Below are 13,845 nucleotides of genomic sequence, written 5' to 3' on the forward strand. Positions count from 1 at the left end.
CAACCGTATAACATAATGACTGAGCTAGGCTTAAGGTTAACAACAGTAGAATGCAATAGGCACAGTGATGGCTCATGATGCAATACAAGGAACAATCATAGCCAGAATTTTGTTAAAAGCAGACCAAAGGTCAAAGTCTGGTCAATTGGGATAGAAATGCTGTAACTTTAGGCTTAGGCCTACTCATTAAAATTAACAGAGAGCCCACTACCTGTATATTGCAACCCAAAACATAGACATGTCAAGATAGGCTACACAGTGCGCTGCTGGCAATTTGGTGCCCTAACTGGTGAAATACAGTATTAACCTAAGTATGTCATCATATGGCCAACTATAAAGATGTAATCTGCCTGTTCTCAGGGATGGGTAGTATTTTTGAAACATGTTATATGTATTTCAAATACAAAATAGTATTTTGTCATTTGTATTTTATTGGGTTGAAGGAAATGGCTCTGTATTTTGTATCAAAATACTTTATTGGTGTGTATTTTTGTATTTTAAAAATACAGCAAAATACTATATGTGAAAAACACTAAAAAAAGAGTAGAAACTACACACAGGTGTAATGAATAATTGGTAATTAGGCAACAATGGTTAATGTTTATCGCAATCAGCTAATGTGAGAACAGCTGTGTTCAACGACATTCACAGCTTTTCAGTGACGGCCTTTGCTGAAGCATCAGCTCTGGTCTGAAGTATAAATACTCTTTTGATCCCGTGAGGGAAATTTGGTCTTTGCATTTATCCCAATCTGTGAATTAGTTAAACACACTCAGCACACAGTAAACACACAGTGAGGTACCCACTAATCACGGCGCAGTGAGCTGCCTGCAACAACAGCGGCGCTCGGGGAGCAGTGAGGGGTTAGGTGCCTTGCTCAAGGGCACTTCAGCCGTGCCTACTGGTCGGTCACAAGTCCGAAGCGCTAACCAGTAGGCCACGGCTGCCCTGAAGCACTGGTGTGAAGTCGTACGCAAGTAAAGATGAGCAAGGTTACCTGTGATTTTGGCCTATTGATTATAATGTGGTTAATTGTAAGTATATTTAATCTCTGCATTTAAGAAAATATAATCTCTGCATTTATCCCAATCCGTGAATTAGTGAAACACTCAGCACACAGTGAACACACAGTGAGGTGAAGCACACACTAATCCAGGTGCAGTGAGCTGCCTGCAACAACAGCAGCGCTCGGGTAGCAATGAGGGGTCAGGGTTCGAATCGGCAACCCTCCGGTTACAAGTCCGAAGCGCTAACCGGCCACGGCTGCCGAATTGAAAGCCCTGTCAGTCGTTTTGGATAAGCATCAGCTAGATGACTAAATGGAAATGTAAATTCTTGAATTATTCTTAATTCTGATCACACTTCATGAACTTGCATACGGTATACTATTTGGCATGACAGGGGCCAAATTGCATGAAATACAGCTTGTTCAGGAGTCTCGAAGCGTCCGAGTCTAAAGTCTTTTGAGTGGAGTCGAAGTCAAGTCTGAAGTCATTGTTTTTGCGACCTCATTGTTTTAGGCTATAGTGAAAAATTGTTTTCGCAAGTGCAAGGATATGTGGATTCAATTAATCATGTTTGCTATGTCATTAGATAAAATAAATGTTCAAAAAACTAACAAGTCAAAGAAAAGCTTTATGGGATGAGATCATAGAAGAAATATCTGGTGTCTCGCAATGTTTTTTAATTTCTATGGAAATGCACCTAGTTTATCTTTTATTTCTTTGCATTGTGCAGGCTACATTCACAAATAGCCTACACTGCAAGATTGGCAGCCTATAGTGACTTCTTTTCTGTGCTATAGCCTATGCGACTCTCCGTACGGCACACCCATATTCAACATGACTTAACTTTGGTTGAAAGATTACAGAAGCTACAGTAGGTCTAGCTGTGACAATATCCTGGGTAATCCTAACAGCTAATGTTATTTTACACAGTATGCTAAAATCCGAATTTGAAAGCCTAGTCGCCAGTGTATGGCTAGTTTGCCATACTTAGTGTACACGTTTTACTAAATTGTGTGCACGTTTTATTATAGGAAGGAAAACAGAACAGCTTTTATTAAATGCACAGGTTAACTAACCACAATCAGAAACAGGATATTTCAGTAACGCAACCCACACCTGTTACATGATCACGTTCACCATGTTATTTATGGAACTGAAATGTGATCATTTTATTTCCTTGATCCTTCTCCTGAGTGACCAAAGTCGCAAAAGCTCCCAATGCTTACATGATTTCATAGTGTGGATCAAATGTCACAGCAGCTCTCTGAGACAGCAGCACAGCAATTCAAGGATGTTCAGTAGACTCACCTCACTTCCTGCTCTTTGTGAAGTCTGGAGTCCTGGTGTGCAGACTGCACTTTATGCCTACTGTCGATGCCAGATCATACCTGTCAGATATGTTGGCAGTTTGCCCTCACAAAATCAAATAATGATTGTATAATGTGGCCCGTGAGGATCCCAAAGGCAGGTATGCAATTTCCTTTTATTATTCTAAGACCATGAATAGTAAGTTGTCTTGGTCAGATGCCATGTGATGAGAATAGTGTCCATTTATATACTGCTGAGTTTGAGGGCAGTGCCTCTTATCTGCGGCCTGCAGCCATAAATTGGCCCTGCCCTAGTATCTCTGTTCATTTCCTCTGAAATGTTTGTCCGGCTACTGACAACACACTAACATTTCCCTCAGGCATTTAAGAGTAAACAGTAGTGGCAACGCCTACAAAAAAATCCATAAAAAAAGACATTGTTTCATGATGCGGTTTAGAATAAGTTTGTAAAGGTTAGGTGAAGTAAATGTTGAAAATGTGCCCCAATCGAGAGATGCACTCTCTTCACAAAGTAGTCTGGAAACCAGGAAGTTTGGAAACCAGTCTAGTTCACCTACAATAATTTTGACAAATTAAATTTGCTCACCCCCCACACAGGGGTGTAACCAATGGCATATTAAACAGGACAAATATTTGTACGTACTATATACTATAAGTACTAGGGCCATTTTCAGAAATTATAAAATGTAATGGACTGAAACAGAAAACTGTACTGTTCACGTTATATGTGAAATCAGCAGTCAACATAGCCTATCATCAGTGAAGGCATAATTTCGGTTTACAATTAGTACTTTAAAACATCTCTTAATACAAGACAGGATTTATTTGAATAGATTGAATTATTACGGTCTGAACGTGGCATTACGCTTTGCTGCTCTCACATTGGTATTTTACATTGGCATCATCCCTATCTTACAGTCTGGTCTTACAGCTTTTAGACCGTAGAGGATGCCTCATTATGACTGGTTGACATCGATGGAGTGACAGTGCTTGCAAGCTCCGTCTCTCCACCGATGCGGTGGGGTAGAATGGCAAGACCAAAGGCTGTGTGTGTACACAGGAGCAGTGATTACAGAGCCTCATTACAGAGATTAACACCGTGAGCAGCTCATTTACATGCCATCATGCAGATGGCATATACATACTCCCATGTGCTGATCTTCAATACCCAATGCCACACAAAGACACAAACCAAAATAAAGCCATCCTTAGTGTCAGTGTCTCCAGGACAACAAACCGTGCTTCCACCTTTTAATTTAGGTGCAGTTGAACTCTTAGTGATAAATACATAATTTAATTCTGTATTAAATTTGCATACAAATCACCAGGGGCGCAGGAGATATTTTGAAAGTGAGGGGGACCAAATTGTGAACACAAACCCATAGTGAAATCAGATTTCCAGATATCGGATCGCCACCTCTGGCCCACTTTCGACCATCATATTTTAAACTTGCCAGAATATTACGATAATACCATTGATTGTTTTCAAAATATTTTTTGATTAAAATTGTCAAAACTGTGAGATGAGCACAATGCCAGATCTGCCCTCAGACCAGCTTCTTGCTATGTGCTATGTGCAATTCTACAAATTTTTTAGATTTATTTTACACTACTTGGGCCAATGGTAGAATACTCTAAAAGCAACATGATGTTGATATTTTATGAAGCCATGAATGAATCATCATGCCTATATGATCCAAACATAGACTACATGATCAAATAGCCTAGTTAGGCCTACAGTAGGCCTACCTAAATTGTCTGGTATAAACAAATCACAAAACAAAAACAAATCAACTCTCAACTATGTGTCTGCAGTTATTATTTATGCAATGTTAGAACATGTTGGCTTAACAAGTTACCAGTCTAGAACACACAGAAAATTGCAACAGAAAGTTGCCTTTATAATCAACTATTTGTTCCAACAGCATTTAAACAAAGCATTTATAAAATTGAAAAAATATATATATTACATAAGAAGTAAAATAAAATACTGTTACTGTAGTAACTGTACCACATTATCCCAAGCTTCAAAGAGCTCCCCATGTCTGTGACAGCCAGACGTGACACCGCTAAATTCTCAGCTTGTTTATACCCCACACTGAACGCGTAAGAAAGGCCCATCACTCTGGGGTGTGGTCACCTACTCTCTGGGATTTATGCACCAAGGCAACTGAAGTATCCAATTTGTGTCTTGAAATTATGTTTGAAATAAATGTCTTAGAACAAAAACTTTGGGTAGGCCTATATAGTTGTATTTTATAGTTAGGCTAGTGAAAACGAGTTGATCAGTAGGCTAGTTGAGTTTGTTATCAATCAACATAACAGCTAATGTCATGTTGAGCAGGAGATAGGCTACCATAAATCCTCAAATTATGCCCGGGATTGATTCTATTTATAGCCGGACACAGGGCTCGAATTATCTTTTTGTCTTTAAGGGAGTCTCTCTATCTCATAAAAAGTTGACACACCCCGCGCATAGCCTAACAAGGCGATACAATGAAATAGCATATAGGCGCAAGTGGCGCTTTTGCGCAGTACAGTACATGCGCACGGTAGGCCTAGGCTTTACCTTGACACAAGCATACAACAGACATAGATTTTTCATAGAAATTGATTACTTTTAATTAATTTCAACATATTATTGATTATAATAGTCCATATCTCAATTCAATTTCACAATACAAAGAAATAGACTAAACGATTTAGTCTGTGCCATTCTCAATTTCACAACGTAACTCATTTAAACCAGACCGTCTCAGATAGGCTATCCTCAGTGTCAAACACAATAATGCATGTAGTGTAACTTATACACAGGGGAAAAAGCACTAACTGGCAGAAGTGAATAAAGCCAGCCAAACTATGTTCTAGTAGGCTAATGTGTTGAACCGTGGAAAATTAATAGACGAACAATTTTGGAGTTTGCACTGAGATATTGTCGGGTAGCCATTGAATATTCCGACATCAGAGATTGCTAACAGGTGTTTCAAAATAGCTGGGAACTTTCCGGAGCTCTGAATGGCAGAGGATAGCTAGATCATCAGACAACACAATCATTGTAGGCTGCATTATGGGCCATAATGTATGGCTTTGTCAATCAACATAGAATAGGTAAAGCGCAAGTTCAACAGCAAACAGGACTTTTCAGCACGTATCAAACCACGTAGGCTAGCCCAGTGAACGCCTATGCAAATAGACAAAACACTCACATCAAAGCAGGGTGACTTCTTCAGATTTGCGAGTGCTGTCAAATCGATACGGTTTGCTCATATAGTCTAGTGGTGTGGTGGTGAAGGGTCATGCTGCGTTCAAGAGCGTAGTGTAGGTCTACGTCCCGTAGTAGCCTATATTTTAATTTAACGTCTTTAATGGTAAAAGATCGCACAGGGATGGATAATGAGCGGTTGTTTAAGATTAAATTACAATGCCAAACACCTTCAGATATGAGAGACCCCCTCAGGTTTTTGACTTTGTTGCTTTCATGGGAGCCAGTCGTCACTCTATGGGAGCTCGGCTCCCTCTGGCTCCCACGTAATTCGAGCCCTGGCCGGACAAATAAAGGCAGGTTCCCATATTTGCCTATACCATACCAGCAATTGCCATCAGTCCACCAGCACTAGAAGACATTGCTTCGATTTAAGTCAATGAAATAACACCTCTTCTTAATATTTTATTATATTGTTGGTTGGATTAATAAAGTCGTTTTCCTACCATGGGTCTCCAACACACGTTCTCAAGCTCATTGTCTTGCCGCCCCTTTCGAGCTAATTGCCAGAAGCCTCCTACATTTAATTGTTGCGTGACTCAAGGCATTCCAGCCTACGAATTTAATAAAAAGTAGCCTACTAAATCATGCATAATTAAACAATAACTCAATTTAGGCTACTTGACTACGCAAAAAGGTTTCTATTACAGCACAACCCCTATTCAATGAATGGCTACCTTGTCTCGCAATAAACAGCGGTGGAAATCCCGACACTTTTTCAACTGCATGAAACATAACTGTGAACCATCAAATATCTCCCAGAGTTCAGTGCCCATTAGTCCCAACATTTAGCAATATAATCAAACAGTCCAAAAGTAAATTAGATCCCAAACCAAACCGAAAATGTTATGCTTTTGATAGCCTACCAGTATGCCGCTCCAAACGAAAAGCATCTCTAATGATGGTTGTTAGTAGACAAACTGGCTTCAGATATCCAACAGAGTGAATATGAGATTGTGCAGTCTTACAGTACTGTAGATGGCTGTGGTTAGTGATGTGATGCTGTTAATGGGGAGTTTTACATAGTTAGCGCAAACCCTAGAGGTTATTATTTATTTAGCGTATATAAGGCTTTTTTTCCTTATCAAAAGTGAGGGGGACAACGGCTGTCTCTTCAGCACTGAGTGGGACACATCCCCCACGTCCCCCGTGCCTCCTGCAAATCACTGTTAGCTCTCATTCCAAAAAAGTGAATATACAATGAGAAAAACTGGACATGGTCGTTTATTCACACACCTATGCAAATTCTAGTCTATTGTTCATTACTCCTGTCTTGTGGTACATCAGTATGCACTCTCAGACTCATTTTTAAAGCAAACTATGATCATTTTTCAAGAAAAGTCTGTGGCTCTGAAAGCAAGTGAGAAGACAGAAGGGGACAGAAAAAACAACTCTAGACACAGGTGAAAAATGAGCTTTTCCCTCAAGTGGTTTGTAAGGAGCTGCTGGCTGCTGCTGCTGCTGACTCATAGTCTTTAAACACAGCCAGTGAGCCATACAGCTGCTCCAGGATTTCCAGCATCCTACTCTGAATAGAGTCCACTTGCTCTGTCGGGCAGTAATCATCCAAACTGGACCTGAAATTGGAAGCATTTAATGGTGATTGGATGTGCGGTTAGAATATAGGCTGTATTATCACATAATACAAAGCTCTCTACTCCACGCTGCTGTTGCTGCCGCGCCGGCCTTGTGTACTGGCCCCTGAAAGAAACTGAAGTTGATTTAAGAAGAAAGGGTAGAAGCAAGTGAATTTGATTTAAGGAGAGGGAGAAGACAAGACACTGTGCAGAATTGAAAGAAGCTCATTTTTCTAGAGTAAGGCTCATTTTCTGAAAGAGAGCCGAGTTCCTGCTCTGTGCTGTTACCGAGTTAATGAAGGGCAGCCATCTGCTCAGCATTCCACCGCAGAGAGTCAGGCCTCCTGAGTCCCAATATATCACTTAGTAATGAAACAACATGCTCTGGAGCACATTATACTCCAGGAAGCTTAACATCAGTCAATATCTATATTGAATGGACATTTCACCATTTATCAATCTTTCAATCTCACGTCTTACATGTAAGATTATTGACCTGATTATTTCTACTATGTGTTTGCTTATTAACAACACCTGGCTTTTATATGGCTTTTTTAGTCTGTGGTACTGCATGTCAGTGTGGGTTAGTCTGTGGTACAGCATGTCGGTGTGGGTTAGTCTGTGGTACTGCACCTGGACATGGTGACGAGAGTGGGCTTGGGTAGGGCCTTCAGGAAGAGCTCCACGGCAAGCAGCAGCTGCTGGATCTCCCCGTCACTGCTGACGTGGTGGGGCAGCTCGGACAAGTCACAGGTCTGCCCAGCCTGGTGCACCTGCAGGAGGTTCCAACAGCATCACAGACATCACCGAGAGGCCAGAGCTAGAGGACTAGCGGCAACTACCAAATTGCTGATGAGGGAAACGTTATAACTAAAGTGAACAGCGGCAATTACCATTTCATAGTCCGGGGACTCCATTCGGCTCTTAAGACTACTCACAAGTTGCACTAAAGGGCCCATTCTGAAATCAGAGAGAACAAAGCCGTGCTGTTTTATGAGTAAGCTACACCAGGGGAGAGTGTCAGCTAAGACTGCAGCTGATCCTGAAACAGATATAACCACTGGCACACATCAAAGCATGAACAAAGAGAACAAAGCATGAATACAAATACAAAGGAGGACTTGACATAGAATACAAACTGTGTGGCAATTGGAAAATAACACAATTGTAACAAGCAGGCTACACCAGGCTAGTAACTGAAGCGATCTGTTCACGGAGCTTACTCTTATGCTGTACCTGAAGCGATCTGTTCACGGAGCTTACTCTTCACAACAATTGCTGAAACAATTAGCTTCCACAATAATCAATGGAACTGGCCCCACCAGACGGGAAACCGGTCTTCTAAAACTATTTCTACGCTCTGCGAACGAAGCGCTTCAATTGCGCACCCAATGTAGCGCTACTGTAAGACATAAGATTAGTTCACATAAAGTGATAGTATTGCAATGTTACATATTACTACATCTCTACAAATAACTGACTTGTGCAAGGAGACAGGAGACTGACAGACAGACAGGTAGATCCCGATGGAAATTTATGACCCTCAATTATTTTAGAGTTGAGAGCATCTCTAGCCATGCACCACCAGCTATACCTCGGAGACAAGAAATACTATTTACTGACTGGCTGGCAAACTTTACAGTAGGGGATATGAGCCACTGGGCTTTCTTTTGAGGAATGCCTATGTGTTCTCTATGTAACTATCCACATTGCCCATCATGAAAATTTGACAAAAAATGTTAATCTTTTTTTCTTTTAATCTTCGAAATAAGAGTACAATTTCAAATTATTGTTCTTCCTCTTAAGTTTCCATCACAATCATCCCATAGCCCCAAATCTCCATTGTACTCAGAAGATGAGGCTGTTGAGTAACTTGGCATACACATGTGTTTTGTTGCTTCATTATACTGTACATCCTCTGCTGTGTAGGTTTCACACAACTATGCTTGCTGCATTAAAGGTGCTCTTAGCGATGTTGGGTAACGTCACTTCTGTTGACATTCAAACAAAACAGAGCTAGCTCGCTACACCCTCCCCCTCCCTCCCGTGCTCTTCTTTTATAACGCCAGCTGGTGTGCTCCACTAATTTCTATACTGTGTGAAATTTTTCCCTATGAATGTGTCCTACCACATTTAGAAACCACTATTTGCAGTGTCTCTCAATCTTTCATCTTGCTCCAAGTTTTTTTTCAGCACACAATCAGACACGGCCCCTGCTGCTCAAGCAATGCTGTCCAGCAGACAGGTCTTTGGACTTTAGCATTTGAGGGCATGCAAAGCCATGTTTACCCGGGGTTAGCAGCCCAGCGTTCCACCGTCTCCTGGCCGTCGTCCTCCAACAGATCAGCGAAGGCTGCCTCCAGATCCTCCAGCTGACGCGTACGTCTGTCCACACACTCACACAGCTCCTCCTGCGGAGGGGCGGAACAGACACCTGACCACCAGCACAGAGTAAACACACAAACAATCTCACCGAAAAAATAAATTGGGTCTTTCATGCGATTTTTTCAGTAACTCAATTTTGCATTCACAAGACTAGCATGTGCTTTGTGATTGAAGTAGTTATATGTATTGGATATGGCTTATTATGTTTATACAACCAGTGAATCATCACACAATAAACCACTCTGCAAGTGTGCCGATGACGACTGCGAAGGACAAGGTTCTTGTATTCCTGATGGTTTGATACACTGATAATCTAATATTTCAAAAGGACCTGACCAACCCTTTTGATGGACACCTCAGGCGGGAGTCTCCCTACAGCTATGCAGCGATCATTAATATGGTTTTCAGCAGGTATACATATTTCACACAATGTCCTTGCACTTGAACTCCTTTTACCTCATTCAGATCCTCACCAGGTTTTCGGAAACCGTATAGCTCCTGCAGAAGCACATACTCTTCCTGTGAAGAATAATAAACAGTACAGAGTTGGGTCAGTTCTATATATTATTGGTGAGGAATGGTGTTAAGATTCAGTATCACTACTTTATATAGACCCTTTCAATTGGATAAACAAACAAAGGTGTTCCTAGGGCATTTACTGTGGCAAAGAAAACAACACTGAGCTAATGTAATCTTGGGGACAAACTCACTTAGTGCTGCTCTAGTAAAAAAAGGAACACAATCATGCCGGTGTTGTGTCTGAGTCCTTAAAGCCACCTTGCATACAGGAGGTGGACATCTGAAGAGAACTAATGTTTAAGGCATTTCTTAATCAGTTTTATCAATCTGTCTGTTATTATTTCTACACAGGTATTGTTTCAGTTTTATTTCTTTATGTCTTCACGGTCACTGCGTTTTTTTCCCTTTGGTAAATGTTGTCTTGTGTCTTTCTGTGTGCTGCCTTCTTGGCCAGGGCCCACTTAAAAAAGACATATCAATCTCAATGTGTAATTTTTCCTCTGGTTAAATAAAGGTAAACATAAAAAAAGTGTCCGAGTCCTCAAAGCCACCCTGCTTACAGTGATCGACATCTCAAGAGAACTAAACAAAATGAAAGTTTTACATTTTGAGTCACAATACCTCCAAATGAGCGTTTCCCGGAACCAACACTAATTTTGTAATGTGTAATAATTATTTTAATAGATCCGTTTCTTCCTTTTCATCTAATGATAGTGCCATTTGAAAAAAAAACCCTGTGCCATAGTTATAAAAGTATTTTATCAGAACCCTATGCCAGGATAAAGGCCTGGCCACTTTCACACATGCTCAGCTAAAAGATTAATCAAATTCTTATCACAGAGTGCAGACCTCATCACTCCACTGATCCAAATGATCCTTCAGCTGACAGGCGGATTACTGAATTAGGCAAACAATTTAGTTTCTTACTTAGAGAGACTGCCAAGTTGCCAATAGTTTGATGACACTAGTGAAACGACTGTGCACTGATCAGATTGTTCGGGGACAGTTATAATTTGGGGCTGGTATCTGTTTAAAGGCTATATGGCAATGTACAATACAGGAGATTCACTGTAGCCTACACTCTCTCCACATCCTCAACATTTAATTTGGAAAAAAAGGAACCAGTGTCTGTGTGTTTTTTTTTTTTTTTAATTTATGACGCGATTTTGAATTGCTGTAGACATGGACTGAATGTCATCCTTCTCTTTTTGTAAGTCATTAGGATAAAAACCTAATGTGATGGACCGACTATACATACTGCAGGACTGCAACTTCAGGACTGCAACTACAACTGTTTACCTGTGTATAAATCTCCTTGAAAGGATTCTTGCATGAGAAAAAGTCAAGGTCAATGTCAAGGATATACGAATCAGACTGCCCAATCATTGACAGCAGACTGTTCACAATTGTGTCTGTTGAGCCATCACCATTCTGGCCGCTGGGCTCTGCTGTCTGAGCTTTGTTTTCAGGGACAACCCTGTCCCCCAGTGGATCTGATGAGGAGTTACAGGCGTCCTTGTTCTCCTTACAGTCACCTGTTCTTAATTGCTTGGCAGAAGTTATTCTCGTGGTGTCATCATCAAGCTTATAAGTAGGGTCCGTAACAGGGTCCACTTTGATGACACTGAGGTGGAGAGGCTTGGGGTTTTCCAGTTGACTGTGAGGGACGTACAAGGCATCGCTCAGGAAGTAGTCATCTGTGCTGGTAAGTCTGTAAGATGCACACAGGAGGCTAATTTAGGCTTATGCCTGAGTTTAAAAACAATTTTCCAACATGGGATCCCATACATAAAATGTCAAGTTAAATACTATACTGTGTATACACAGTATATACAGTACAGTATACTGTACATTACAGCATTGAAAACAGGGTAGTTGAAAACCATTATCTATTGCATACATATCAAGTAGGCCTAGCATGCCAACTCATTCAATCCAGGGCCTATCTATATTCCATGACTAAGGATTGTGTTGAAATTGTTCCGAGGTAGCCAAATGACCTGATTGTAGTTGTGGATGAGTCTCGTCCTACAAACATAGAATGCTCTCCTTCTTTGATCTGCTGGGCCCAATATGGATGTAGCCAAGCAACATGAGATATATGTCCAGCATACACCATCGGCATAATCCAGTTCTCAATGCTCAGCTCACTGTATAGGAAGAGTTTTGTGTGATGATCATAAGCATTGCCTATCAGCCATTCAAATGTACACTCGAGCAAATTAAACATCAACAATCAAAGGAACATAAGGAAATTTAGTTTGCACAAAATGAGTTGTGCTTAAAATTCAACACGTTAGAGGTTACTTTTTAAAATGCAATTCCACAGCACAACATTTGACACTTGGGATTATAAAGGCCTACACTGAGTGTTCAGTTGTATCACCTCAACAAAGTGTCTTTGTCGAACACAGTATCCGCTGGCATGTTCACGGCGATTAAAAGGTCTGGGTGCGAGTCCAGGTGAACCATTTTCACATTTTTCATTGGAAGGTGTCTTGAACCAATAGCACGGTATATATGACGCACTACCTGTAAATACACATAGGAATAGAACTGAACTTCACGTTAAAAAATCCTGCATGATGTCAGAATGTAAACTTGAGTGGGTAGCTGGGAAAAGGACTGCACTCTGCTTGATGTACGCTACTATATTTAGTAGGCTCGTCCTTCCAGGTCTAACGTTATGGCAACTTGTAATACTACACTAGGCCTCCTACGCTTAGTTTGTAAATCAGTTTACTTACATCGTTGTGGTCTTCCACAATCCAGACAGGCAAGTCTGAATAAATACGTTTCATTGTGCGTCTAACGATACTCATGTTCAACACGAGAGAGAAAAAAGACAACTAAACAGCTCTTTTGTCTCTACGTTAGCCTACATTTAGGCTAGTTTACCGCGAAGAGGTGCAACAAACGCAAAACACATTGGAGAAACTGGCTTACACCCACTAAATGCTGTATTGGGATACCCTTTACCACTGTACACCAAAACACGCTCAAACCTAGCGGTAACTTGCTTGTACTGAGTGTCCGGCACTTATTTTGGCTCGTGTGGAAACATTGAGATTTCCATACTCATGCCCTCGGAGACGTCATTATCGACACCTGTTAGCCTATAATGTAATCCTCCTGAGCTATCAAATAAACAAAATAATTGATTACTAATCGAGTACCCCTACATTTCCGGTTGCTGAACAAAGCGAGCTGTTCACACAATCGGTGTCAGATAGTCAAGGCTCCAGAGGCTAGGCAAGAGAGCTGAGCTGAGAATATGTAGGCCTAAGTAGAACTAGCTACTGTATCTGTTTGTGTTTCTGAAGTCATTTAGGAAAAAGATTAAGGCACCCCTCACGAAAGTAACTGTTAATAAACAGTTTTTGAGTGTCAAAACATCTGTTTTTGAAGAATCCTTTGCTGCTGATATGCAGGAATGTAATAGGCCTAGGCCTATAAGCTTATTTTGGAAATGAAAAAAATTGTAGGCTACTAGCCTAAAATGCTAGCCTAGAAATGTAGACGCACCCTAGCGGCGGCAAATTAATTTGCTCAGCCTGTACGTCTAGGACCAAACCATAGGGATTTCTATTGGCTGACGCCGTGGACGGCATTCAGTCACAGCGCTCTATTTTGTTAGAGAGTCTTAAGGCGGGCTTAACAGGATAACGACAGTCCTGCGACAACTTTGGAGGAGTTGGACTAGTGCTTTTCTTTGAAAGTTGAACAACACAATGCACTTAAGTCATTCCTTTCGAAGAAGGATGTAT

The 13,845-nt window shown here is 41.0% G+C and overlaps 2 protein-coding genes across 4 annotated transcripts in view; both read right to left on the minus strand.

Annotated features, from left to right (window-relative positions):
• The window catches only part of gad3 (glutamate decarboxylase 3), a 54,475-nt gene extending 51,332 nt beyond the window's left edge, over nt 1–3,143 (minus strand). For all 3 annotated transcript variants that reach the window (XM_048246828.1, XM_048246813.1, XM_048246835.1), the window contains exon 1: nt 2,316–3,143. The gene's annotated coding sequence lies outside the window, so the exon portion shown is untranslated. The remainder of the gene's footprint in view (nt 1–2,315) is intronic.
• Nucleotides 3,144–6,805: 3,662 nt separating this feature from the next.
• Nucleotides 6,806–13,544, minus strand: c1h5orf22 (chromosome 1 C5orf22 homolog). Its single transcript, XM_048264515.1, has 9 exons — nt 12,826–13,544; nt 12,465–12,610; nt 12,079–12,228; nt 11,378–11,789; nt 10,016–10,078; nt 9,464–9,585; nt 8,068–8,134; nt 7,808–7,947; nt 6,806–7,174 (listed from the first exon to the last, which is right to left on the minus strand). Exons 1-9 carry the CDS (start codon nt 12,898–12,900, stop codon nt 7,021–7,023), a joined length of 1,329 nt encoding a protein of 442 aa, XP_048120472.1. The 5' UTR covers nt 12,901–13,544; the 3' UTR covers nt 6,806–7,020.
• Between the last annotated feature and the right edge of the window lie 301 nt (nt 13,545–13,845).

This window comes from Alosa alosa, chromosome 1, assembly GCF_017589495.1.
Source record: "Alosa alosa isolate M-15738 ecotype Scorff River chromosome 1, AALO_Geno_1.1, whole genome shotgun sequence".
Taxonomy (NCBI): Eukaryota; Metazoa; Chordata; class Actinopteri; order Clupeiformes; family Clupeidae; genus Alosa; species Alosa alosa.

Coding starts and splice junctions, on each gene's coding strand:
- c1h5orf22 (XM_048264515.1), bottom strand. CDS start 12,900: ATGAGTATCGTTAGACGCACAATGAAACGTATTTATTCAGACTTGCCT. Junction 10,079..11,377: donor TCAAGGAGATTTATACACAG/GTAAACAGTTGT, acceptor TATTCTTCACAG/GAAGAGTATGTGCTTCTGCA. Junction 7,175..7,807: donor ACTCTCGTCACCATGTCCAG/GTGCAGTACCAC, acceptor TTCCAATTTCAG/GTCCAGTTTGGATGATTACT.